Raw genomic sequence first — 27,838 nt, forward strand, 5'->3', positions numbered from 1 at the left:
CACACACACACACACACATCTTCACAATGACAGCTTCGGAAACAGAATGAAGCAGATTTAAAAGAAAATACAGGGCTGGCTGCGGTGGCTCACCCTGTGATCCCAGCACTTTGGGAGGCCGAGGTGGGCAGATCACGAGATCAGGAGATCAAGACTATCCAGGCCAACATGGTGAAACCCCATCTCTACTAAAATACAAAAATTAGCTGGGCATGGCGGCACATGCCTGTAGTCCCAGCTACTTGGGAGGCTGAGGCAGGAGAACTGCTTGAACCAAGGAGGAAGATGTTGCAGTGAGCTGAGACCACACCACTGCATGCCAGCCTGGTGACAGAACTAGATGAAAGAAAGAGAGAAAGTGAGAGAGATTGAGAGAAAGAGGAAGGAAGGAAGGAGGGAGGGAGGGAGGGAGGGAGGGAGGGACGGACCAGGTCATCTTAGTAAGTCAAGAAGAAAATTCTACCTACCTTGTGACCGCCCGGGTGCAGATGGTAACAAGAAAACAGCCAGCCACAATCATCCAGCCCCAGCCTCCATCTGGAGGGGAGGTAGACCGAGTTCTATTTACTTTTGCCATGGCTTTTCTTTTTTCTTCTTTTCCAGGTTGCTCCAACAGCTAAGTTATGATGTTGGAAGAGTTTGCTGTCCAGTGACTTCCTGTTGGCATTCAAGGTTGGCATAGAGCACTACCTGGCACATGGGTTACTCATCATCTAAAACCAAAAATCAGGACATATTTATATCTTTTTGCTATGTTCAAATGTTGATTTTTTTTCACTTGGTAAAAATTGATCATTACTTTCCTATTAAATATGATTATTTGTAACTATGAATACTAGACTGTGGCAGGCCATTTGTTGTTCTTGGTACATGCTTTCTTTTTTAAAAATTTAATAGAACCTCTCAAATTTTAGTCAAATACATGTCTACTCTATTTGATACCATTTTTTCTAGCCTCTCTTGAAGACAGTTGTGGCAGTAAAGTGTAGTCTCCATGAAAGGGATGTGAGCAGAAGCATGTGTGCCACTTCTGGTTCATCAACTCCAAGGCAAAGGTACTTTTCGAGGACTTCCAGCACCCTCTTCCGACAGACTGGAAGATGGATGTGGACATAAAAGCACTGAAACCACACAGACCAGGACATCAGTCTAGGGGCTGGCAGCGCTACAAGACAGAAGCAGCCTGGGTCCTCAGATGACTCTGGGGAGACCTGCCCTCCTACTCTGTACTCTGCACATCTCTTTACTGTTACACAAAAGATAAACAAGCATCCATTTTATCTGTGCCTCTGTATTTTGGAGTCTCTCCATTACCACAGCTTATTCCATCGCCTAATTATTATACTGAATGAGTCTGACAGCAACTTCTTACCATTTTTTAAAATGCTATAATTTTTAAGTGTGTAATTGAAGTACAAATAGAATGACAAATAAATGAGACAAAGTATAGAGCCCAGAAGCTAGTATATAATATTTTAATACAATCTAAATAAAATTTTAAATATCAGTAAAGAAAAAAAGTATTATTCACCACATTCTGTCCAACTCTCCATTTAGCTCTTGACCTTCCAGATAAATTGATAAATGTAGAAAAATAAAGAAGTAGTTAAAAATCTAGGTGAAAATATAGGCAAATATTGATCTGTTCTCTAGATAAGAGAACTCCCGGCCGGGCACGGTGGCTCAAGCCTGTAATCCCAGCACTTTGGGAGGCCGAGGCGGGTGGATCACGAGGTCAAGAGATCGAGACCATCCTGGTCAACATGGTGAAACCCCGTCTCTACTAAAAATACAAAAAATTAGCTGGGCATGGTGGCGCGTGCCTGTAATTCCAGCTACTCGGGAGGCTGAGGCAGGAGAATCGCCTGAACCCAGGGGACGGAGGTTGCTGTGAGCCGAGATTGCGCCATTGCTCTCCAGCCTGGGTAACAAGAGTGAAACTCCGTCTCAAAAAAAAAAAAGAAAGAAAAAGAGAACTCCCTGAGACCAAGATTTTAAAAATTGTTAATTTGTCTAAATTAAAATTTGATATATCTGCATTAAAACATATGATTAATAGACAAAACCAAAAGGTAAGCCACAGGCTTGGAAAAAAACATTAGCAATACATACTTCAAGGAAGTAATATCCACATTCATTCATTCAACTGTAAATATTTACTGAATCCCTAACATATGTCAGGCACCATTTTAGGGCACTAAAGATTCAGTAGTGGTCACAATATACAAAGCTCCTTGTGGTGGGCAGACTCTAAGGTACCCCTGTGGTCCCAGCTCTGGTTGTTCGCATCTTTATGTAATCCCTTCCCTTGACCATGGGAGGAGCTGTGACTTGCTTCTATCCAACAGAATATGGCACCTGTGATGGGACCTGGCTCTCATAATCACGTCATATTACATAAGACAGCCTACTAGCCACTCTCACCCTCCCACTGACCTTGAAGAAGCAAACTGCCATGCTGCACACCTAGGAGAAAGACATTTGTCAGGGAACTGTGGGCAGCCTGTAGATGCCAAGTACAGCCTCCAACAGACAGCAAGAAAACGTGAAGATCTCAGGGCCTTTTGTTTTTCGCTTCTTCACCAACATTCCAAGTGAGCCTGGAAGCAGATTTTCCCTAACTTAAGCCTCCAGTTAAGGACAGACTCACTGACACCCTGACTGCAGCTTTGTGATACCCTTAGCCAAGGACCCAGATAAGCTATTTCTGGATTTGGGCCCCACGGAAACTGTGAGATAAGGTGCTGCTTAAGGTATTGCATGGCTTGTCAAAGAGGCTGCTAAATTACAGTCAGCGATGAATTTTTTGAGAGGAAAAATAAGAGTTTCAACACCTACTTTTTCTACAGAATTGAACAAACTACCCAGTTGCTTTTATAATTTTGTTGTGATCACTGGAAGAAATCTTAACATTAATTAAATGAAATATCATTTCAACTATGACAATGTATGGATTATTTGATGAACAAAGACTATGTACCACCTACCACCTGATAAGTTATGGGCAAAACAAGTTGTCTAACAAAAAAACATTTACTTTAAGACCACAACTTTCTCAAGAAAATGGCTTACAACAGAAATTTGTAAATGTGCATCTTTGAAGCCACTGGAACAAATTGGTGGCTTGTGATTTCAGAGAGTGCATACAGAGCAAGGGTAATGAGGCCAAGGTAAAAAGAATGATTCCCACGCATATCACTTAGTTTTGCTCTCTTTGAAGCCTTAGGCCTCCATCTTCATCCTGTCAACCATTCCATGACTCTGGGGAGACTGACAAACGTGATCAAGTAGACAACTTAATTTTATACTGAAATTATAAATCTATAATATCAAAAGTATTGGGAGACATATACTGGAATAAATACTAAACCTACTGACAAAGAGAAAAATAAAAGTTATCATTGGAAATGATAATATCACTAAACACTGGCCTGGTGATTAGTAATAGCCAAAATGCTGGTGTTGGGGCTAAGTGAAAATAACAATGATGGAGAGCTGCTGTTTACAAAGCACTTGCCACAGGCCAAGCTCCTAGCAAGCATCACTATAGACAGTATCTCATTTAATCCTTACAAGAACCAAAAAGAGTAGGTATTTTTTATCCTTATAGGTAAAGAAACTCAAGTTAAAGAGGTTAAGTAATTTGCTTTATTATTCTTTACATAATGAAGCAGCAAAAATGGGCTATGAACCCTGGTCTGACAAGGCCAGTTTTCCTAACCAATGTCCTGCACTGCTACTACATTTCCTAATTCCTTTGTATAAATTCATAAGCATTTTTGTCTAATTATACACACAATTCTTGCTGATGACACACCGGGAGAATGATGTGAATTACAGCCTGACATAGCTATAAATGCAATTATTTAAATGGTACCATTGGTATATCCCTGAACCATGCTTAGTCACTGACTTGACAAGCCATGGAATTTCAGAGCAAAATTAACCCTCTAAAGGTGTCTCTAACACTCTGGAGCTTCAGAATAAGTTTCTTCAAAATATAACATTGAGTCATAAATAAGTAGCTTTAACAATCATCTACTTTCTTCCCCACAATGAAACACTCAAGGAAAAACTCTTATTTTAAAAGATCTGCCATACCTGTATTTTTGCTTTCACACATAGCCTGCTGCAGCAGACAGAGTGGTAGCCTATCTCTTCCTCTATTCCATCATAACCCTGGCTTTGTTCAGATTTAACTCTATCTGCTGTCTCCAGTGGCCATCTGGGCCCAGTCCCTTGGTTCAGAGAATGGGTTTGGATTGGTCTCCCATTCCAAGTCAGTCAGTGATGAGGCACAAAATGGGAAGTAATTCTAGCCAATGAGCTATGAAGAGAAGTCCTCTGGGAAATGTTTCCCTGTTCTTAAGAAAAGACATGAAGAAGAAACAAGCCCCTCTTCTTATAGATTCTGGATGTGATACCTGGATCTACAGCAACCAACTCTTAACTATGAAGGACACTAACTTGAGGACAGTCAATGAGCCAAGACCCAGATGAAAATAACCTGGGACCTTCAGTGTTGTCACTGAGCTACTGAATTAATCAATTCTGCAGCCACCCTCTCTAGCCTGTTAGGCAACATAATAGATTCTACTTTTTTTTTCTCTTTAGATTCTACTTATTGTTGGGATTAGTTGAGATTTCTGTCACTTCTGACAAAAGAATCCAAACCGACACATTAGCTCCAACTGCATGTCATCCGGCACCATGATGTCACTTTGGTGACTTGAAACTGACCATGTGGGAGTATTTATACCACAGGAATCATAAATGGGTAAGCTACACATCAAAACTTTTTAGATCCCCTGAGAGAACCAGTTGTTAAACATTTATTAGCACACCACTGCAACTTCAGAGTAATTTAAGGTATATATAGCAAACACTGCTATGAAATATTAAGGCAAGCCAAAGACTAAGAAAGAGTTTAAGTTGCTAGCTAGCAACTTAACCCTAAGGTAATTTGTCTGTCTTCTAAGGCAGAGGTTGGCAAACTACTATTCTCAAGCAAAATCTGGCAGCTGCCTCTTTTGGCAAATCAATTTTATTGGAACACAACCATACACATTTGCATTTGCACACCTATTTACATTTGCCTTTGCACACCTATTTACATTTGCCTTTGCACACCTATTTACATTTGCCTTTGCACACCTATTTACATTTGCATTTGCACACCTATTTACATTTGCCTTTGGCTGCTTTCAGGCTGCAGTGGCAATTAAAGTACTTGCAACAGAGAAAATGTGGCTCACAAAGACTAAAATATTTAGTATCTGGCCTTCTACAGAGAAATTTTGCAGACTTCTTCTAGAGAGAGATGTTACACTAATCTGCAGAATAAAATGCCCATATTTGGGAGGATGAGGTGATATGGATATGTATGACTATGGTGGCTGAGTGGCTTTGTGGAACAGCAGCATGAACCAGCAATCCAAGGAAGATCTGGGTTCTGACTCCCCATCTTATGAGTTACATGAATTCAAGCAAATTAGTCTCTGAGGCTCAGGTTACTTATTCATAAAATGGCGGTAATAATATTACTTTCACAAAATGTTGTATATATGTAAATGAGAAAAAACATGAGGAATATGTGACACAAAAATGTAGATATTATTTGCCATGTGATTTAAACTCTTTTTATTTGTTCATCGCTCATTAATTCAATAGCTATTAACTGAGTGTACAATGTGCGCCATAAACTATTCTAGGAGCTGGGCTGTGAGTATTGCAAAAAGAGACAATACCCTGCTTTCATGAAGCTCACATCCTAGTGGGACAGGCAGTTCATAAACTGTTGAATAATGGCTTCTGAGCCTCAGCTTCCCTATTTGTACAGAAAATTACCTTCTGTCTACTTCACAGAATCAGAGTTACAGTCCAATGAGAACACCCACAAACCGGCAGCAATGAGCAGATCAAGCTTTATTATGCCTACAGTGTTTTTTAAACGTTTACATTCGTTGGCACTTGCAAATATCAGATATTATCCAAATTTCCAAATTCTTTTGAAAAATCACAAGCTCTAAAAAGATGCTGGGCTGTATTCCCTTGTAGCAGCCATCGGATGGGGCCAAGCAGCAATGACCCCTTTCAGACAAAGCCTGCGCTTCCACTTTCCCCCAACTCTGACACCCTGTCCTGCACATATTTGTGTGCAGTTCCGTGTGCTTCACTGCCAGGCCCTGGAGGCAGTAAGATTTTCAACTTCTTCCCATACTGTGCTGACATAAATCAGTGCTTTTTAAACTGTGAGTCATGTTTATGGCACACTTTATGCCTAGCATCCTCTCTTTCTCTCAATTCGAATAGAACCAGCATTCAAGTGTCTACCTTACACCCGTGACAAACACACACAATGGAATAACTGACCAATTGGACACAATTAGCTGCCAAGTGTTATGATGTGATATAATCAGTTGCACCAGTAAAAAAAGCACAGTTTAGAAACTTCTGCCTTCGTATAGTTCTAGCTTCTTCTTAGGCTTTTCCATTTAAATAACCCCCAAGGTTGAGTCGTTTTCCAGTGTAAGACTATAAATCCACCTACCTATAAACATCCAGTATAAGGACTGTCCTTAGTTCTACCCTGTGCTATGAAAGAACACTGAAACAGCCAGAGCTGTGCAACAGCCCCTTTAAAAAGCAACATAGTGTGATGGATCATGAATTAAAAGGTATCCACATTCTTTCAATGGCAATTCTATTTTTAGGAGGCCATCCTAAGAAAACAATGTAAGAGAAGCCACTATGGGCAAAAAATAATAGCTGCATTAACTATAATATGTAAAACAGAAACAACTTAAATATTTAACAACTAGGAAGTGTCTGAGAATTGTGACGTTCAACAGAAGAAACAGTACACAATTCATTACAATTGTAAACACGAAGACAATATTGTAATATGGAAAACATTTATGATGCAATATTAAGGACAAAAACCCTTATATACTTTGTGAGGGAAGCTATGTAAAGCTTATGTCAAAGTTGTATGCTCGTAATTGTCACAAAGAGTGGAAGAATATGTAAAAAGAAATATAACTGAGCTGGTATGATTCAGTTATTATTCATTTCCAAAACTGTGTTAAATATTTTACATATAATTTTCTTAAGTAGAGATTTCAGCTTTTTTTCCTGCACTGAACACAAAAATCTCTCTTGTACGGTTTCTCAAGGACTAAAAATAACTATCATTTATTGATGTGGCACATTGAAAATGAGGTGATTATTCAGTAGAGAAACACTGTAGGCAACAAGCCCCTGGCAAAATAAAATGTCCTGTTTCTTTACAAAAATATCATTAATTTTCATTTTGTTGCTGCGAAACTCACATGATTCCCTTTTTATTTGTTCCAGGTGAACATCCTGTCTTTGGCATATCCACATGTAATAGGTTAAGAACTGATTTGGGAAGATAACTCAAAAATGCAATCATATAAATCCAAGTAAAGCATTTAGATAATCATCCCAAGATGGTGATAGCATGATCAGCCATGTTCTGTTGTAAATCAGAGTCAACCTGGGTAAAACCACGGGAATAGGAACATCCTCATGGGACTGTTTCCCATGAGGGTAGGGAGAAACAGCCTCTCTGCAAACATCTGTATGCAATACTATTAGTAACAATTTCTCATGAATAAACACACTTGATCCTCACAACCCTCAGAGATAAATGCTATCTTTCCCTCTTCCTTGATGGTGAAACAGGTGTAGGCAGACTTTTGACAGTTCCTGTGGGCTTCACCTGCCAGGCTTCTGGAGGCTGTAAGATTTTCAACTTCTGCCCATAATGTCCTAACGTAAATCAAAGCTTTTTAAAGAGCCATGTGAGTCACATTTATGGTACGTTTCATGGCTAGCACCCTCTCTTTCAGAGAGAAGTGAAAGGACTCCCCTGACAACACTGCATGTGGGTGTAAATGGAGACAAGTAGCTCTGGCTGACTTTGGGTGGTGCACTTGTCCATCTGCCCTGACATTTCAAAATTGTTATTGGCATTTCTGTCAACAAGATGTCCAAGCAATGCTAACACTTAAGCACCATTCATGTGAGTGACCATGACAAACGGAAGGAGGGAGAAACTGACAAGGTTATCACAAGGGTATACGGCTGTTCATAAAACAACACGTGTGAGTGTCTTTCAAAACAGGTCATTTAATAGATTTATACGTATTCAGAAGAGATGTGCAGGTTAGACAGGGCGAACCTTGTTTCCTAGAGACTTTGAAGCAGCCTGCAGTTCTCCCACAACATTAGCCTGAACATTCTTGTAAATAATTAACCCACCTGATATTAGACAAACATAATGGGCAGGGCTTTTATTAAGTTAATAGTATTGCTGCCAGGTGTGGTGGCTCACATCTGTAATCCCAGCACTTTTGGAGGCTGAGGTGGGAAGATCATTTGAGGTCAGGAGTTTGAGACCAGCCTGGTCAACATGGTAAAAACCTGTCTTTACAAAAAATACAAAAATTAGCCGAGTGTGGTCACACACGCCATAATCCCAACTACTTGGAAGGCTCAGGCATGAGACTCGCTTGAACCCAGAAGAAGGAGGTTGCAGAGAACTGAGATCATGCCACTGCACCCCAGTCTAAAACTATAAGCTTGGGAAGCATTTACCATCTTGTAACTCTTCATTTTACTAATCAGCCTCCAATTCATATTATTTTGACATCAACCACTGATGAATTCTACTCATCAAATGTATGATATTCTATATCCCATTCTGGCTTCAGAAAAAAATTCTGGGATGAAAGAAGCACTACACAATAATGTTCTTCTAATATTACTCCTTATAGTGTAAGTTGAGATATAGTCTCAATTTCACCTTATCCTCTTTGCTTTAAAAAATAATCATTTGCAAAAAAAAATTCCTGCTAACATTCAGTAACCTTGCAGTAAAGCACTCCATTTGTGGGGCAACTCTTGTGTTGCCCACAGTAGTTTTCTAGAGAGGTTCCTTTTATCAGTAGAAAACTTACAAATTTCTTATAGTCAGTAAGCAACTAGAACAAAGGAAAGTGTATTCCTGGAGCCACTTGTTTCGGAAGGCCCCAACATTGGCTTTCTCTTGTTCTTTCCTTCCTTGACTCCTATTTCCAGCACCTTTACCTTTAGTAGTACTCTTACTTATAAATTGGTCTGTAGCCACAAAAGAGATAGGGTATGATGAAAAAATACCAAGAGTGGGCATTTGGGCTGAGTCCCAGTGACCCTGTATGAATCACTTCCTCTCTGCTGCTATTTCCTCATTAATAAAATCAGGATGCTGAGTTACTGATGTCTGTCTTCTAAACCAGATGACTATTAACTATACATTCAGTTAATGTAAGTTGCCTGGTAGAGGTAAGCACTCTCAGTAAACTCTAAAAACTTTACTCTTTGTTATTACTTAATAACTCTTTAAAGGTGGAAACAGTTCCTCTTTGTTATTGCTTAGGAATTATGAAATTTGCCAGTGTCCTTTTTTTATAGGCATTTCTAAAATATTCCTATACTACAGGTAATATTTTAAAAAATATCTTCTGATGTATTGCCCCTTTCTGGTAAGCCAGGTTCTTTTAAATGTTCCTTCTTGTCATTAAGGCTAAGTCAAGAAGCCTATTGCTGTAGGAATGAGAAATAAACCCCATCCAGAATAAACGTGTCCACAGCAAGGAATCATGAGATTGTGTTATAGAGGACATTCCCACCACACAGAAAGGGAAAGTAGAAGCCCACCCTGAGAGGAAAGGGAAACCAATTTTAAAGGAATGGTGATGAGCTGCCCAGGTTTCTCAGGGACGATGTCTCCTATTCCCTAAGTCTTGACCAAGGACAGATATGTGATATGGTGAAGTGATAGTTTCCCATCAGCCTAGGTAGTTGAGGGGGAAGCTCCAACAAGGAGGCCTGTACTATGTGTCTCGTGTGTAACTGCAGGAAGACATAACTTCACTGGTCCCCTGTGTCTAAGCAGTGAGAAACAGAGTTCCCACTGACTGTCCTTCACCTCCTAGGTGGCACAGAAGTGATGGGGGGATTCTCCCATGTCCTCAATGGAGACATGGAAGATAGCTGAGATGAGAGCCAGGGCCAAGGCAAAGGGAAGAGGAATTCCATGGCAAATGTGCTGAGCCAAATGGAAATTATAGGTGATCCCTCAGAAGTACAACAAGGCCAGGAGCAGGGGCTCATACCTGTGACCCCAGCACTTTAGGAGGCTGAGGCGAGCAGATCACGAGGTCAGGAGTTAGAGTCAAGCTTGGCCAAGGTGGTGAAACCTCTTCTCTACTAAAAAATACAAAAATTAGCTGGGCATGGTGGTACACACCTCTACTTGGGAGGACGGGGCAGGAGAATCACTTGAACCCAGTAAGCAGAGATTGCAGTGAGTCAAAATTGCACCACTGCACCCCAGCCTGGGCAACAGAGTGAGACTCTGTCTCAAAAAAAAATAAATAAAAAGAACTACAACAAGAAACGTGGGGAATTCCTCCAGGCCCTGGCCATACAGAGAACACAAACTATAAGTTCCCAATAAAGTAAACGATGAGGACAGAAGCCAGCACCTGGAGAGCAATAAGATGAGTTTCACCATATACAGATATTCAGGAGACCAGCAGGATGCCCAGTAACCAGTACTAGGAAAAATTCTGTATAGGCCAATGAGAACTTAGAAAACAACCAGAGGAACACACGAGTTCTCCCCTAGACCAGAAACACTCATGAAGAAGGAAGAATGAACACAAGAGAAGGGAGAAAACCCTAATAATCAGAGTAACTTCAGATTTGGCTGAATAATAGCCAAAGAAGGCTGATCTTAGATGAAAAATACTAAACTTGTGAAGATTGTTAAACATTTTCAAATTGAGGTATAACTTACATACGATAAAACATACCCATTTTAAGTCTACATTTCAAGTTTTGACAAATGTATCACTCATGTAATCACAACCACCACAATCAAGACATAGAACATTTTCATCACCCCCAAACATTCCCTCATGCTCCCTTGCACGTACCACCACACCAGGCTAATTTTTGTAGAAACGAGGTTTCACTATGTTTCTCAGACTGGTCTCAAACTCTTGGGCTCAAGCAATCCTCCTGCCTCAGCCTCCCAAAGTGCTAAGATTATAGGCATGAGTCACTGCACCTGGCCCCAGCAGTCTTTTTTTTTTTTTTTTTTAAATAGAAACTAACAAGCTGATTCTAAAATTTATATGGAACTGTACATGACTTATAAATGCCAAAATCATTTTAAAAAGAAAGAACAAAGGTTGAAGACTTATACTAACCAATTTCAAGATGTATTCTAAAACCAGAGTAATTAAAACAGTGTGATATTGGCATATTAAATTAGTGGAACAGAATAGAGAGCTCATATACAGACCTACACATTTATTCATATGGGAAAAAATGAATCTTGAGTCTTATTGTCACATTTTATTTTTTTGAGATGGAGTTTTACTTTTGTTGCCCAGTCTGGAGTGCAATGGCAAGATCTTGGCTCACCACAACCTCCGCCTTCTGGGTTCAAGCAATTCTCCTGCCTCAGCCTCCAGAGTAGCTGGGATTATAGGCATGTACTACCATGCCCGACTAATTTTGTATTTCTAGTAGAGACAGGGTTTCTCCACATTGGTCAGGCTGATCTGCCCAGCCTCAGGTTATCTGCCCACCTCCGCCTCCCAAAGTGTTGGGATTACAGGCGTGAGCCACCATGCCTGGCAAATCTTGAGTCTTATTGTCATTCTTATACAAAACCTATAGATAGAAGATGTAAACATAAAAGAAAACTATAAAACGTCTAGGAGAGAATAGAGGAAAAAAATCTTTATAATTTGGGGATAGCCAAAGGTTTTTTAGAGAGGACTACAGTAGCAAAATAAACTCCCCACTCTTGCCTTCATTTAAAATTGAGGCTTATGAAGAAGTGATTTATTACAGCAACAAAGAAGTTGTAATTTGTTTTATATCTATATTGTTATATGAGTAAGTTTCAACCCTACTGCAACTCACTAGAGAAGATTTCTAAATGAACTCTACTGTTGCCTCTGCAGTGGGGAGGTACTCTTTTAGGATACAACATTTGTGCCTCTTAGTGTGTCCCATTTGAAACTCTTTGATCTAGACACCTATTTCTGTCTCTGTAGAAGCAAGAGGGAAACACAGATAATATTTCTGACCATGTAAACTCAGTGCCCTCAGCCATAATCTGTTTGCCTGAGGATTGCCTGGTCCTTGAAATCCTCAGCAGAAGCCACATTCAGCCTATTCATTTGACCATCTCCTTAGCCAAATATCAGCCTCACTCCCAGCCCATCACTACCACACACACCTACCCTATGATACTATAAATTCCTTATGACTCACTGAAAAACTAAGACTTTATATTGTTTTACATGCTATTCCCTTTACCTTCAATTCCTTTCTTCCTCGCTTCCCCACCTGACTTACCTATCACTCCTGATTCCACCGCTTCTGCCTCTGAAAACAGATATCTCCCTCTTCCAGGTTTTTGGAGATCTCTGTGTATGCCTTTTTTGGCATTTATCAAATACATTCTTGTTGCCTATTTACCTGTCTGTCTCTCTCCTATTAGGCTCTTTAACTCCCAGAGCAAGTCACCTTTGCATCTTCCCCCAATTCTCCTCACTTTACCCAAACCCAAACAAAATACATGTGTGCACGCATACACACACACACACACACACATGCAAGCAAATACACTGCCTGGTTCAGAATAAGAGCTCACTCAATGCCTAATAAATAAATGAAATAAGTTCTGCCTATACCAGGGAGAAGCCCCTCAAGACACAAGAAATAAAAGCATAAATAACTGTCACTAGTTTTTTTTATAAATTTATCTATAGTTTCATTAAGACAAAAACTGACAGTGTAGTATGTAGTTTACATTTAAACAGTAGTTTTTAAATGGCCATTTAGCTGAAAGAAACATGGAAAGCACTCTATCTTCCTCAGAGAGATCTAATCTTCACACAGCAGGAAAATCAGCCACTGTAACTAGAAAATGAAGAGTATTTAACACAATCAGCTTCTGTCTAAACAGCGCACATCAGAACATGGCATTCATGTCACAGAGGTACCAGCACTTAGAGCTCTATTGTCTGACGCTGGGAACACACAAAAAGCCACAAAGTAATAACAGTAACAATGATTACTATTTAGGGGCCCTCCATCCACCAGGCTTTGAATTCACTGCTACATATATGTTATTCCATGTTATCTTCATCTCAACCCTGTGAGATAGGTATTATAATCTCCATTTTAAAGACAAAGCAAGGAATGCTCTACCCAAGATTCTACCAAAGGTCTAACTTCAAAACTTGTGCTCCTGCATATGATGGTCTCTCCCTGGCCTTTAAGCTGTGTCTTGGTAGAAGCCATACTGCCATGTTGGATGTTGTGGTCCCAGCAACAGTGCCTGGCATCTGCTAAATGTTGTTGCTAAACATAAGCCTCTTGCACACATTGAGAGGATGATAGATTGCCTCCCAATCACTTCACATTTTATTACTCCCTCTTAACAAGAATTCAATATCTGCCTCTACCCAACCCCAGTTAATATCCTGGCCTATGGCTAGGAAACAGAGAGGAAACCCTGTGAATTAAAGGGCAATTTTCCAAGTGGGCGAGAACTCCAACATTTCTCTGCACAGCCTTTACAGCAGTTTAGCAAAGGGTTCCAGCTGGTAGCCTTACAGACTTCTATCCCGGGGGCAAACTCGAGTTCCAAAGGGACAAAATGTGGGAGGAAGTTAAAGAAACCCCTCACTCTCTGCTTAGGCTTGTGGTCTCTGGCCCAGGCACCCAGTTGTTTTCATCCACTTAGAGCCTCTGGGTCCTGGAGATGCCTTCAACTGGAAATAGATTTATTTATTTTTATTGTTCAATGACATTACACATGTGGCATGAGACAATATATATGTATTATTCTAGGTGAAGAGAGACTAAGACTGCTTTTTTTGATTTGCTTATTTTTCCTTTCTGCTTCTTTCTGCTTAGTCCTCAAACAGATCCTGGTAACAGAGGAGTAAATAATTACTGACTTCAACCAGAAATTTTTGGATGTTTGTCAGAGACCTTCGGGCACTAAACTGAAACACTGACCTTTGCTAAAGAAACTGCCAAAGCTTCTACATTGTGTGTGATGCTTTGAGGACAGGAACACTTTACACAAGACTTAGAATAAACAGCAGAGTGATTTATACGGTATTTGGTCTACAGAAAAGAAGAAAAAGGTACAACTCGTGATTCACATACGAGGCAGAGAGTAGAAAGCAAAATTCTTTCCCACCCTTTCAGCTCCTGATCCACAGAGCCACTGATTCTAGGCAACATCAGAAAAATGCTTGTTTCTGAGTTGTTGAATGTGCAATTCATAACGAGGAGCTTGCCCCCAACTACATTTTCTGCAGTAACAGGGTTCTGCTACGAAGTTGGGTGTGCTGTCTGTTATGAAGTTGGTGCTCAATACTTGTGTAGTTCCATGAATACATTTTGTGTCTAACTCAGTGCCTTGCAGAACTCTTTTATTCTAATTTTATAGAATGGTATGGTATTATTAAGTCAGATTATATCAGAGGCTTCTTCGCTGCAAAGGAGAACCTGGGAATTTGAGATGCATTTCACAGAGTCTTTTTGTTTGTCATCAGAGGGCCTACTACTGAGAACGGTGCTGTTGTCCATACCACAATATTTCCCTCACTCTGTAATCACTGCCATCCGCCATGCTTTTGAAATGGGAGGGCCATGAGTCCATTATTTTCGTCAGCTAGAAATTAACCCCTCATGTCATGGAGTACTATGGAGAACTGGTGTTTGCAAGAGAGGGCAGGCAGAAGAGCACAGTTCTGCACTCAGAGTGTGAGCTCCCCAAGAGCTGGGACCCTGGACGCTCCCACTCCCCACTGTGTCTCCAGTGCCTGGGATCATGCCTGGGAGAGAACAGGGACTCAATAAGTAGTTTGTGAACAAACTTCCCAGTTCTGTAGTTCAGGATAATTTCTCAAATTACACAGGGAAACGGTACAAGGAGCTTGAGGAATGGGAGCAAGAAATTACCCATCCTTTATCTGTTTATCCACCATAACCAGCCTTGCCAGCACTGGGGTCATAGAATCCTAACTGAATACATCTCACTGGGTACACAGGGGTCATGCCTAGGCCTGACCCCAGACCAGGCCAAAGGTGGAAACACAAATTCACTGGCAGGTTTTCCCCTTCTTTCTGCTTTTGCAGAGTGAACCGCAGGAGGGCTCACCTACAGGGCCTGGCGCTCAGCCCACCGTCTGCCCCACATCACACAGGCCATCAAATTCCACAGGCCTGTAGAGATGTTTATTTTTGTGTTCTGTAGACTCTGCTCACTGCTTGAGCCACAGCAGGTCACACAAAGGACAAGGTGTTGCCAAGGCTGAGAATGTGGTGTACTCTTTTTTTGTAAGACCGGGGACTTGAATTTCTGCTGTGAAATGAAAGAGTTAGAAACGATTTTACAAAAATTCCTTCAAGATACGGATGGTCATTTTTGTCCCTATGAAATAGTTATTGTTGAACCAGTTCATTCCACCTCCCTGTAGTTTGGAACCAAAGAAAGTTTGATGAACTTTTTAACAAAGGCCTTGGAAGTAATTCCCAGATTCTTTGCATGTGAGTACAATCTGTACATTTTAAAAAATGTCCTTAGCCAAACACAGAGATAGTTAGATTCTTTTTTTTCTTTTTTTGAGGCGGAGTTTCGCTCTTGTTACCCAGACTGGAGTGCAATGACACGATCTCGGCTCACCGCAACCTCCGCCTCCTGGGTTCAGGCAGTTCTCCTGCCTCAGCCTCCGGAGTAGCTAGGACTACAGGCGCGCACCACCATGCCCAGCTAATTTTTGTATTTTTAGTAGAGACGGCACTTACACATTTGAAGAATTGTATAACTGTGTAAGATATTCTGTCCACCAACAAAATTACATGTACATATGGATTTACAGTCCCTGAACTAATTAATTCTGTTGTTCCCTCCTAGGTCTGAGACTCCCCTCCCGGATTAGAAGTCCCCTCTGTTTATTAAGAGTAGGACTTGGTGCCTTGGAGAACATAAGTTCTTTCTGGTTTACTGGGTATATGATTCAAGGAACTGGGAAATAGGGAAGACTTCAACAAAGACATAGTTTATAAAGGTGTGAGCAGTGTTAACAAAATCTAACAACACTATGTCATGATAGTGTGGGAGAATAATAGTTACATCAAGTTGAACTTCATAAAGGAAGCAGAGTCCCTTGGGCCTAGTAACAGTGGGAAACTATTACCACCTCTAGACTTAAGGGGGTACAGGGAGAGAGCAATTACTGGAATCTTGGAGAGTTGATGTAGAAAGTCCCAGTTAAAGAGAAGCAGTCAGTCCACAGGATCTGATGGTGAAAGATCTAAGGAAGTAAACACATCAACCACACCTCCTCCTGCATTCCAAGTCTCAGAGGTGACTGAACCCAGTGGGAGCCCAGCTGACACGGTTTACAAATGTTTTCATCCTCCCAGGTCAGAGAACGGGGTGGAAGTGGATGAACAGTGAACCTGCAGGGGCAAGCAGAAACTGTGTTGGATGCCAGTGTGACCCGTAGGCTTGCCATGCAGCACTCTAGGGTAAAACATCAGGTCAAGTCCTGAGCTCACTCTGGGCTTTGCCTTTAAACTAGATCAAGTTGCTGATGTCTATCAACTCAAACCTTCTGGCATTATTTCAAAGATGAAACTCGTCTGTGAAACCAATCTCCTGTTTCACTGCTCAGACTTAGGCACTCCCTTAATTTCACCCAACTATCATCTTTAAATGAACAACCCTAAAATCTGCATCTCTGCTTCCGGTCTTTCTCCCAAGTTACAGACTCAAATTTCCAATAGTCTGCAAGGTACCTCAAACTCTCACGTCCAAAAAAGCACTGGATAGTGCTCTCACCATTTCCAACTAGGAATGCTAGAAAACTTTGAGTCATTCTGACTCCATCTCAACTCTCCTAACAAGAGAATCCAACTCTTATCACTTATTTTTTTGTAATCGCTTTTACATCTGCCCTCCCACCTTTATTTTCCATTGCCTTGTTCCTGAACTGAGCCTGAGCCTGTCCTAGCCTGGCTTGTTCAATCCTGACTCTACCTGTTACTTATGGGCTGACCCTATTTAGACTTCTCTGCCACTTAGTAATCGTGAGCTGTCACTTAGTGCCTCGGTGCCTCATTTCTTTTTGCAGGATAGGCCCATATTTAGCACCTACAGCTGGGGACAAAGACCTCCTTTTCCATGATTCCATAGGGTGAGGACTCCAGAAGAGTTAACACTCCTGGCTCTTCTTCTCACTTTTTTCCATAAGAGGGGTTGCTTATCTGTTTCCTTGGGAGACATAACTCCACACACCCACCTCACACTCTTCCTTTTTTTTTTTTCCATATGGGATCTGCCTACTTGTAGAGAGGCTCATCTTCCTCAGCAATTCCATGCTATAAATGAAACAGAGGTAGGTTCCCTTGCAAGGAGGCCTGTGGTTGTTTAGGAGCTGCCAGTGACTTCGATTTGGCTCTTTGTCATGAGCCACGTATTGCAACCCTACTTGGCTAGTAGTTCCTAAGCCTCATTCCTTAATAATCAGTATTATTAGCTTTTAGGGTGGTGTTTTGATTTTTATCTGTTTGATACCTGATTCTACCTCTAAATTGGCTTAGAACTTAAGGAGAATGTGAATGTTTTTAATCAGTCCTTTCAAATCCCAATTCCTACCCCATGGAGTTATTGAGAAAATGAAATGAGGTAACCCATATTATGTCACAAAGCAGAGGTCCTGTCCATAGTAAGCATTCAAATAAATGTTAGCTATTATTACTATTGTTGTTATAGACTGCCCCCGTGAGCCTTACATAAGGGACAAAGGATTTAAAATTTCAATATCCTATGATTATTATGATTTTTATATCATGATAGTGTTAGACAGTAATAGTTACATCAAGTAGAACTTCATAAACTGCAAAAGAAACTCTATCACCATTCCCAGTCCAAAGACTTCACATAGAGGCATTTACATGTGTTCTGAGGCTGGGTGTGAAAACTGTTCTGAAAGAGAATTTATCTGAGAAGGAGGCTTATATGAGGCCCTTTAGGACATGATGCAGCTGTAAATAGTAACACAACATGGCTCAGAAAAGGATTTTTAAAAATCAAAAAGAAACCCACATTCCTCTGTCAAGACATCCCTCTCTCAATAATTCCAGGTTGTTTGTATTTGTTTGCTTTTTGCCATCTTACCCAACATCCAGTTATAATACTACTCTTTGGGGCCATTAAAACTGCTGCAAATATGAATACCACATTACATTTTAAAGCACATGAAACAGCGCCCTTGGCAGGAGGTCAGACATATTTGGCTTTGAAACTCTACTCTTACAATTACTAGCTCTATGATATTGACATGAAACTTAGCTTTCTGGATCTCTCCTGCTGTGTACATTCCAGTGAAGATTTCCTTTTAAATAGGGCTTTCATGAGGGTTAAATGTCAAAATACATATAAAAGCATCTGATACCTATTAAAATATTCACACATTAACAAATATTAATTTCCTTGTATATAATACCAGCAAATACATTTTTCATCTTCATTTTTTTCTTTCAATAATTTTCCAGACTACAAAGAGACTGTACACTCCAGTAACTATACAGGAGCATACAGTAGGTACTAAAAAAAATGCTTAACTAAGTTATTACATATACAAGTTACTAGATCAAATAGTGACATGATTAAAAAATTAGTAAATAGATATCTTCATCATCACTGAAAGTACATATATTTCTTTTCTTGAAATATCAAAAGGAAAAACAAGTCAAAGACAGACCCTGTGTCTTCATCTTTCCAAGTCAATTTTCCCTTATGCTATGCAGGCAACACAGAAGAGTTTAAAATGGAGTGAGGGAGGCTGGCAAAAGGAAAATAAGAGAAAGAACTATAAATACAAGAAATACCATGTTCCTTGAACATTTAAACTAAAAACTAATCTTCACTTCTTTGCAGTGTTTAGTTAATTCTTTATTTTGAACTTTCACTGAAATTCTTTACAGGCAAATATCTGTGTCTATGTTCTCTTTCCTGCTTAAAGATTTTTCCTAAGTTGTACAAAAATGCTATGTCTAATCCCTGCACTATTCAAAGCCTCTATAAATTACAGCTCTGAGGACTACAGCAGCACACAAAAATGCCCATCTCTGTTGGGACGTTAACTCTAAATCATAACACAAAATGTACGTGCTATGAGTACAACTGTAGAAATACATATGCATAAGGACAAAATAAGAAATGAATGAACCAAAATAGCAAATAGCTGTGTGAGGAAAGTGAGATGATGAATGAGCTCTTCCTGTATTTCCCGAATTTCCTAGAATACTCATGCTCTTTTATACAAAGTAATAAAGCCATTTGTACATAGTGGCAATTAAGTGTGTACATTTTATTCTTTTCCCACTTAACATCAATTCGCATCACCTTTTCTATATTCTTGGCATAGTTGACATTTGCCTATATATATATATGTATATGTTTGCCTATATATATCATATATATAGATTTGCCCATATATATAATGTTTATGTTTGCTCTCTTTATTTAAACTTACTAAGATTTTGTTATTCCACCAATACCTGAGAGTTTTGCCTTTGAAAGTACCTTTCTTCATACATGGATTGAAGGTTTCCTCCTCATTTTTTATCTGCCCAACAAGCTAAAAACAAGAATCTATAGGTGGAAAGATAAACCTGTATGACTATTTTTTTTAAGGTTGGCTACTATCTAATTGACACTTTGATTTTTTTCCTTTTTTTATATTTGAGTGTGTGTATGTGCGTGTGTGTGTGTGTAAAACAAAAAAAAAGCGTATTCCAACATGGTCTTTCACTCTAATTTTCAAAATTGTTTTCCTTTTACAAAGTGATGCAATATTTGATGAATAAATAACATGGAATGAAAAAGTCCACTTTAGGACAACTGCACTAGACAGGATGAGGATGCAATGTTCTTTCTCATGGCATTTCAGGCTCACATGAGGAAATCATTCTCTTTTTCTTTGATAAACTTGTTGATGGAATGCTGACAATGATAAAATTGTCTTCACCAGGAGCTAGAAGAAAAACAAGTTAATATTTTCAGGATAAAAATAAGTAAAGGCTTGAGTTACCCTGAATTGTTTTAGAATCTTTGACTGAGATAGCCCAAACAGAGAAAATAAATGTTTGTGAATTTCTGAAAAATAATCATGTTTATCACTGAAAACTACAGTTTAGACTGTACTTAATGATTTTTTGTCTTAAATCCGTACTCCTCACTTAGAATAGTGTGTCAAATAGTACAAATTCAGTTTACTTTGGATTCTCATTTCTCAAGAACACAGCAGAAAAAGGCTGAAGTATAGCTACAAACTATGGTATAAAGTTAATACACATTCTTAGAAGCATTCCAAAGGCCAATGTAGTCAATGTATTTTTACTATAAATTCTACACTAACAAGTTTTATGTTATGGGTTTTAGACCCATCAACAATAAATTTTAATCACAGTGTGGCAAAAAATAGTATTCAATGTATAACCAAGGATGAGAAGTCATAGTTAAGACTCTAATAGAGGCCTGGTATGGTGGCTCATGCCTATAATCCCAGCACATTGGGAGGCCAAGGTGGGCAAACTACTTGAGCTGAGGAGTTTGAGACCAGCCTGGGCAACATGGTAAACCCTGACTCTATAAAAAAAATACAAAAAATTTAGTCAGACTACAGTGTGCGCCTGTAGTCCCAGCTACTAGGGATGCTGAGATGGAGGATGGTGAGCCAAGATCACACACCACTGTACTACAGCCTGGGTGATAAGAGTGAGATCCTGTCTCCAAAAAAGAGAGTCTAATAGAATGGACAAAGAAAAAAGAAGAAAAAGACACAAAATTTAGCACAGTGAAGTCATTTTGTGGAAAAAGAAACACATCAATATGCCTTCTTAATGCAGAGCTTCCCAACTGCTGAGCTGGGCTCCAGGTGTGACATGGATCTGTATTAGTCTACTCCAGCTGCTATAACAAAACACCAGACACTGGGTGGCTAAAACAGAAATTTATTTTCTCAGTTGTGGAGGCTAGAAGTCCATGATTAAAGTATCAGCAATTCAGTTTCTGGGGACAGCTCACTTCCTGGCTTGAAGAAGGCCACCTCTTTTTTTGCAACGTGCTCACATGGCCTTTCTTGAGTGCATGTGCATGTGTTAGGGGAGAGGGGATATGAGTTCTCTGGTGCCTCTTCTAAGGACACTAATCCCATCATGGCCTATCCTTATGGGACTCCTTTAACCTTAATTACTTCCTTTGAGGGCCTATCTCCAAATACATCACGTTGAGGGTTAAGGCTTCAACATATGAATTTGGTGGGGACACAAACGTTGAGTCCATAACAGGACCCTCAGCTCATGGGAAGCTGGGCAGAGCTTCTGGTGGCCATACCTTGGAGTCACCAGGGCCAGTAACAGCGTCATGGTTTACTCCATTGTGGTTTAGAAATATTACGGTTTTTGAGTTCTGCCTTCCCAAGAGACACTGGGAAGCACTGCCTTATCAAATTGAATACATCACTGCACTGCCAACCATTATAATAATAAATCACAATAACTCCCCCAAAAATCAAGAAAATTAGCTGGGTATAGTGGCACATGCCTATAGTCCCACCTACTTAGGAGGCTGAGGCAGGAGGATAGCTTCAGTGTAGACTTTGAGGCTGTAGTGTATTATAATCATGCCTGTGAACAGCCACTGCACACCAGCCTTGGCTAAATCCTGATAATAGTTAACGCTTAAATAGCATTCACTATGTGTCATGCCTGCTCTTCATGCTTTTTACACATGTTCACTCATTTAATTCTCACAAAAACCCTCTGTTACATGACATAATACTGTGGTCAGGTGCATAGTCTTTTGGCATCAAAATGCCCGAGTTCAAATCTCAGCTTCTGCATTTCTAGCTGTGTAAACTGTGTCATCTTACTAAGTCTCGGAACCCAGGTGTGGTGGCACATGCATGTATTCCTCAGGAAGCTGAGGTGGGTGGATCTCTTGAGGTCAGGAGTTTAGGACCAGCCTGGGCAACAGAGCAAGACACTGTCTCAAGAAAAAAAAGTTACTAAGTCTTTTTGAATTTCAGTTTTCCTCATCTGTAATATGAAGATAAATATACAAAGGTATAATTCCAAAAAGTTCTGGGCACAAACCCACAATTTTCCCATATATTGGCAGTATAATCATTTGGTTACAAGACCTAAACTACTTATATATCTCTTAGTAAAATATTCTTATGTTCTATTGCAGAATATCTTATGGTTGATTACCAGGTACTTCTTCAGATCCTGCTAGAGGGTTATAAATATCTGCTTTCCATACCATAACAAAAAATCTGGTCCTAAGGATTTCTGAAAAGAGTTTAAACTCACAGTTGTGGGTATTTAGTAAATTAATTTAACTAACACACTTAAATTTATACCTGGCACATCCAATGAATGATATACAAGTGATAATAATTATTATTACTGCTGTTATTATTACTGCCATTGTGTAGATGAAGAAATGAGGCAAAGAGAGATCCAACAGTCTCTCCAAGCCACAGCTGGCATGCAGTATGATGAATGTGAGCCTAGACAGTCTAGCTCCAAAGCCTGTGCTCTTAACCACTGCACTGCTCCATCTCCATAAGTTGCATACATTTTATTATTGTGTAATATAATCTAAGAAGGCAATGCTTCCTTAAAATATTTTTAGAATTTTTTTATATAAATTGGAAACACTAGGTACTTAATGGAGTATGCGCTCAGATACTAGGAAAATTCTGCTCCCCGGGGTGACTTCTTCTCTGGAGGAGGTAAGCTACAGCCATGTTTATGATACCTGCTCTGCACCTGCCTGGCCCTGCCGATTGTACCAGGAGTCTACACATCATCCTGAGGAACCAATCCAAAGGTTGAATCAAATTCTGAGATTTTACATCATTGGAGCGGGCAACTGAGTCAAGCTGGAGCTCAGAGGAGAAGCACAGCAAGGCTGGGGAGCCACTTTCTACCCGTATACAGAGCAGCTGAGAACCAAGGGAACAAGGAAGCAGTTTCCTATGGATCAGTGGTTGTCAACCATGGTCAATTTGGCTCCCCAGAGGACATTTGGCAATGTCTAGAGACATATTTGGTTGTCACAGTCAGGGTGTGCTACTGGCGTCAAGGGGGCAGAGGCCAGGGATGCTGCTGAACATTCTACAGGACATTCTGAAAAATGAAAGAAATTATCTGACCCAAAATGTCAACAATGACAAGGTTGAGAAACTCTGATATAGACTTAGAGCAAGAAAGTATGTGGCATCAACAAGAAGGTGACATGGAGAAGTTAGCTGCATTGGCTCCAGTGGCTCCCTGGGTCCCAATTCCAGCTGCTTGTGACATCTAATGGCTCACCCTGCTCCAGGTGCCCTGAGGTCCTTTATGGCCAATGTTCTTCATGTCCACATACCATTCCACAAAAGTTCTCCATTTCCTAACAGCAGTTTAATAAGTTTATGCTACCTGAAACCAGTGATGCCTGAGATAGGTTTGGGGGTGACGGGAAGAGGGATTCAGGCAGAGAGAGGAGTGTATTAAACACACTGAGAGGGCATGTGGAGAAATACCAAGGGAAAGGGGAAGAACGATGCAGGTGAGAGAAGAAATGAGTCAGGGCAAAGAAGCCCCAATAAGCATAGTGTGTTTGTGTGCAGCAAGGAGAGCAGCCTGCCTAGATCAGCAGGTACACTGGGGAAGTTAAAGAAATTAGAGGTAACAGTTTTTAAAAATGCCTCAGTACATACAATTATAATACAGGCTCACATATCTGTGACTATACTAAGCCTAATTCATCCTTATAAAATTCATGCATATATGAAAAGTACCTTTGGGAATATATACTTCCTGGGTAAGCCATCACTACAGAGTGGAAACTTTGCCCTATCAGTAAAATCCATGATTAGGTATGTTCAACAAGCAGCATTTTCTGAAGCTGTGAAATAACCAAAAAGAGGCAGATATCCCTGGCATTTATGGCAATCAGCCAAAACAGTTTTTAATCATTAAGCTCCTTGGCTCCCTATTCTATACTCTGGGGAAGATGACTCGTATCTTGTAAGCTTGGAAGGCAGTGAGCTCACTGCCTGGTACTGAGGACGATCTGGGTTGTATGTAAAAGCCCCACATAGTGTACTCATTTTCTTATCTAAAAAAAGAAAGAAAAAGACCACAACAACTGAACATTGGCCTCCCTGCTCCACCACTCAGTCAGGACATTCAGCATTTACAAAAGTATCATTAAATTTAGAAAGTCAAATATATAAGTAAACTATGTGATTGTGACACGTGATAGAACCTTCTCTACAAAATATAGTAAAAAGTTAGTCAGACACAGTGGTATGTGCCTGCTGTAGTCCCAGCTGCTCAGGAGACTGAGGTCAGAGGATCCCTTGAATCCAGAAATTCAAGATGACAATGAGCTATTATTAAGCCACTGCACTCTAGCCTAGGGGACAGAGTGAAACCCTGTCTCAAAAAAAATAAAAAGAAAAAAGAAAGAAAGAAAAGGAGAGAAAAAAAAGAAAGAAGTAGAAAGAAGTATAGAAATAGAGACTAGGAAATGAATATCACAACAACAGGGACCTCCCAGGTACCTTATTTCTCTTTTCTCTCCTTTGTTTTCCAATAAAGAGAACTGTGACTCTTTGAGGAAAAAGTTGATTTTCTGCTTAGTAAATCAAAGGTTCTAGATCAAAAAGCAATAGACACAGAGTTCGGAAAGAGATGTGTGTGTGCTGGTAGCAAATCAACCCCAAAGGTCAAAAGACACTCCAGGACAAAATTTGAAACTGTGGGACAAAACATAAAACCCTTCACTTCCAATAGGCAGTGCTTCAAAAGGCTAGTGGACAATCACAAGCATTCCTTTTTATGGCTGACTGAGAAGAAAGCTGTCAGCTTTGTGGAAGCCATGGGAAGGGTCAGATTCTTCTGAATGAAGACAACCATCCTTAGGCAAGGCAACAAGCCTTCTCTCAGGGGAAATCACATTTAGCTCATTAATAGGGTGTTTAAAGGAAATGCCCAGAGTGGTATGGCAAAAAGAGAACTCAAAATTTTAATTTTGCAGATTAACATCATCATAGTGTACCATCTCACACCTTGTCAGAATGTCTATTACTAAAAAGTCAAAAAACAACAGATGTTGGCAAGGATGTGGAGAAAAGGGAACACTTATACATTGTTGGTGGAAATGTAAGTTAATATAACCTCTATGGAAAACAGTATGGAGATTTCTCAAAGAACTAAAAATAGAACTACCATTCAACCCACCAATCATACTACTGGGTGTTTACCCAAAGGAAATTGTTGGCTAAGCATAATGGCTCACACCTATAATCCTAACACTTTGGAAGTCTGAGGTTGGTGGATCACCTGAGATCAGGAGTTTGAGACCAACCTGATCAACATGGAGAAACCTTGTCTCTACTAAAAATACCAAAAAAAAGAAAGAAAGAAAGAAAGAGAACAAAATTAGCTAGGCCTGGCGGCACATGCCTGTAATCCCAGCTACTCGGGAGGCTGAGACACGAGAATGGCTTGAACCTGGGAGACGGAGGTTGCTGAGATCTCACCACAATACTCCAGCCTGGGCAACAGAGCAACTCTGTCTCAAAAAAAGACAAAGAAAGAGAGATTGGTATTTCTTTGTCAAAAAGACACCTGCAGCACTAATCGCAATAGTAAAGTCACAGAATCAATGCAAGTGTCCATCAACAAATGATTGGATAAAGAAAATGTGATATGTATATATGACATTTATTATGCCACATTAATAAATACATATTAAATATATGTGTGTATGAACAATAAATACATATTTTTATCTATATAGACACACATATAAAACCATGGAATACTACACAGCCAGAAAAAAGAATGAAATCATGTTTTCTGCAGCAAAAAGGATGAGGCACACTAGAAGCCCAAACCTCACCATTACACAATATATCCATATAAGAAACCTGCACATGTACCCCCCAAGTCTATAGAAATTTCTTTAAAAGATTCATCAAAAAAAATCTCTTAATCTTAAGGAGGGTTTTTTAAATTAATCTTTTACAGAATGAATAGCAGCTACTGTTTTTTCAGCACTGATTTGTGGGTCAGTACTAAGGAAGTCATGTGCATTATGGTCATTTGGAAGAGGATGTAGGTGCCAGCTCTTTGTTGGTGGAACTAAACAGCATGGTACCACACCTTGCCCAGCAGAATTTCATTCTCCTTTCTGAATTAATTCCATACCTATAGGAGTGCTAATAAGGACTTAGGAACCAAACTCCCTCACCCTCAAATTGATAGGCTATGGGAGAGGTTCAGTGAACCTCAAATAAGTTAACTTTAATATATTGGATCACTCCAATGCCTATGCCTAGGATAAAAGCAGCAGCAGCAATGACTAACTTATAATAGTGACAGTTTATCACCAAACGATGCCTTAGAAATCTGTAGATTGCGCCTCTCTGAGCAGTTTGAGGGATTCTCAAGGACCATCCCCCTACCTTGCAAAAGATGTTAGAAAGAAAGATAGACCCTAGAATGCAGAGACCACATTGTAAACTAGACAGATGCTATGCACAGAGATACTGAGATCTGGTTAGGATTATTCTGCATAATATAGGATAAGTGGAGGATGTAGTGTGACAAGAGTCAAAAAGAAAACTGACGTATCACGGAAGTGACTGGGGGGTGGCTTTATCAGAGCTAGCCAGTGCAGTGTACAGCTTTGGGGAGAGTTCTTTCATGATGAAAGAAAGGGTGATCATACTTTTTGTACTTGTACACTTTACTTTTAAGTAATCATCTCTAGAATGTGGGCATATTATAACACATCCATCATTGTGAAAAATCTCATCATTGTGAAATTACTGTTGGTATTGTTTTCATGGTGCAGTCATTTAAATAAGAAAACCAAGCTCACCATTTTATAGACATATTAACACTATTTTGACCCCAACATTACTGCTCAATTTGGTCATCAATATCACACACTAGACTTGGTTCACAATGGCTTTTTGATGTTTCTGAAAATCATATTCATCTTATTGGAGACTGGTCACTGCTAAGGATTATTTTTTATATACCACAGATTTAAAGTAATTTTATGTTATTTGTTTTTGAGACAGGGTCTTACTCTGTCACCCAGGCTGGAGTGCAGTGGTGTGATCTAGGCTTATTGCAACCTCTGCCTCCCAAGCTCAAGGATCCTTCCACCCCAGCTTCCCCATCACCTGGGACTACAGGCACATGTCACTGCACCCAGCTACATTTTTTGTGTTTTTCATAGCGACAGGCCCTTGCCATGTTATCCAGACTGGTCTTCAACTTCTGGACTTGAGGGATCCACCTGCCTTTGCCTCCTCAAGTTCTGGGATTATAGGCATGAAGCACCATGCAAGTCCCTGAAGTAATTTTTTAAAATGAGATCTTAAAATTGTGAACTAGGATAGCTTGACCTTAAAAACCTAAGGTGAATATTTTTAAGAGGATAATATCATTTGGAATATATTTCATACTATATTTTTGAGTCAATATTTTATTATATGTGTTTATACCTGTAAACACACATTAAGATCTGTTATTTCAAATAGGATGAAAAATGGTGTAAAAATTAATGCTGATTAGTTCCTAAAGCTATCTCTAATGTCCTTTGAGGATCAAAAATGTTATCATAGTCACTGGTCAATAT

The 27,838-nt window shown here is 39.8% G+C and overlaps 1 protein-coding gene across 2 annotated transcripts in view; it reads right to left on the reverse strand.

Moving 5' to 3' along the window:
- SLC16A12 (solute carrier family 16 member 12) overlaps positions 1-27,838 on the reverse strand; it is a 94,697-nt gene that overhangs the window by 22,192 nt on the left and 44,667 nt on the right. For both annotated transcript variants that reach the window (XM_078345975.1, XM_054243078.2), the window contains exon 3: positions 468-713. In XM_078345975.1, coding sequence (XP_078202101.1) covers positions 468-577 — 110 coding nt within the window. In that variant the 5' untranslated portion in view covers positions 578-713. The remainder of the gene's footprint in view (positions 1-467; positions 714-27,838) is intronic.

Source organism: Callithrix jacchus, chromosome 12, assembly GCF_049354715.1.
Source record: "Callithrix jacchus isolate 240 chromosome 12, calJac240_pri, whole genome shotgun sequence".
NCBI lineage: Eukaryota > Metazoa > Chordata > Mammalia > Primates > Cebidae > Callithrix > Callithrix jacchus.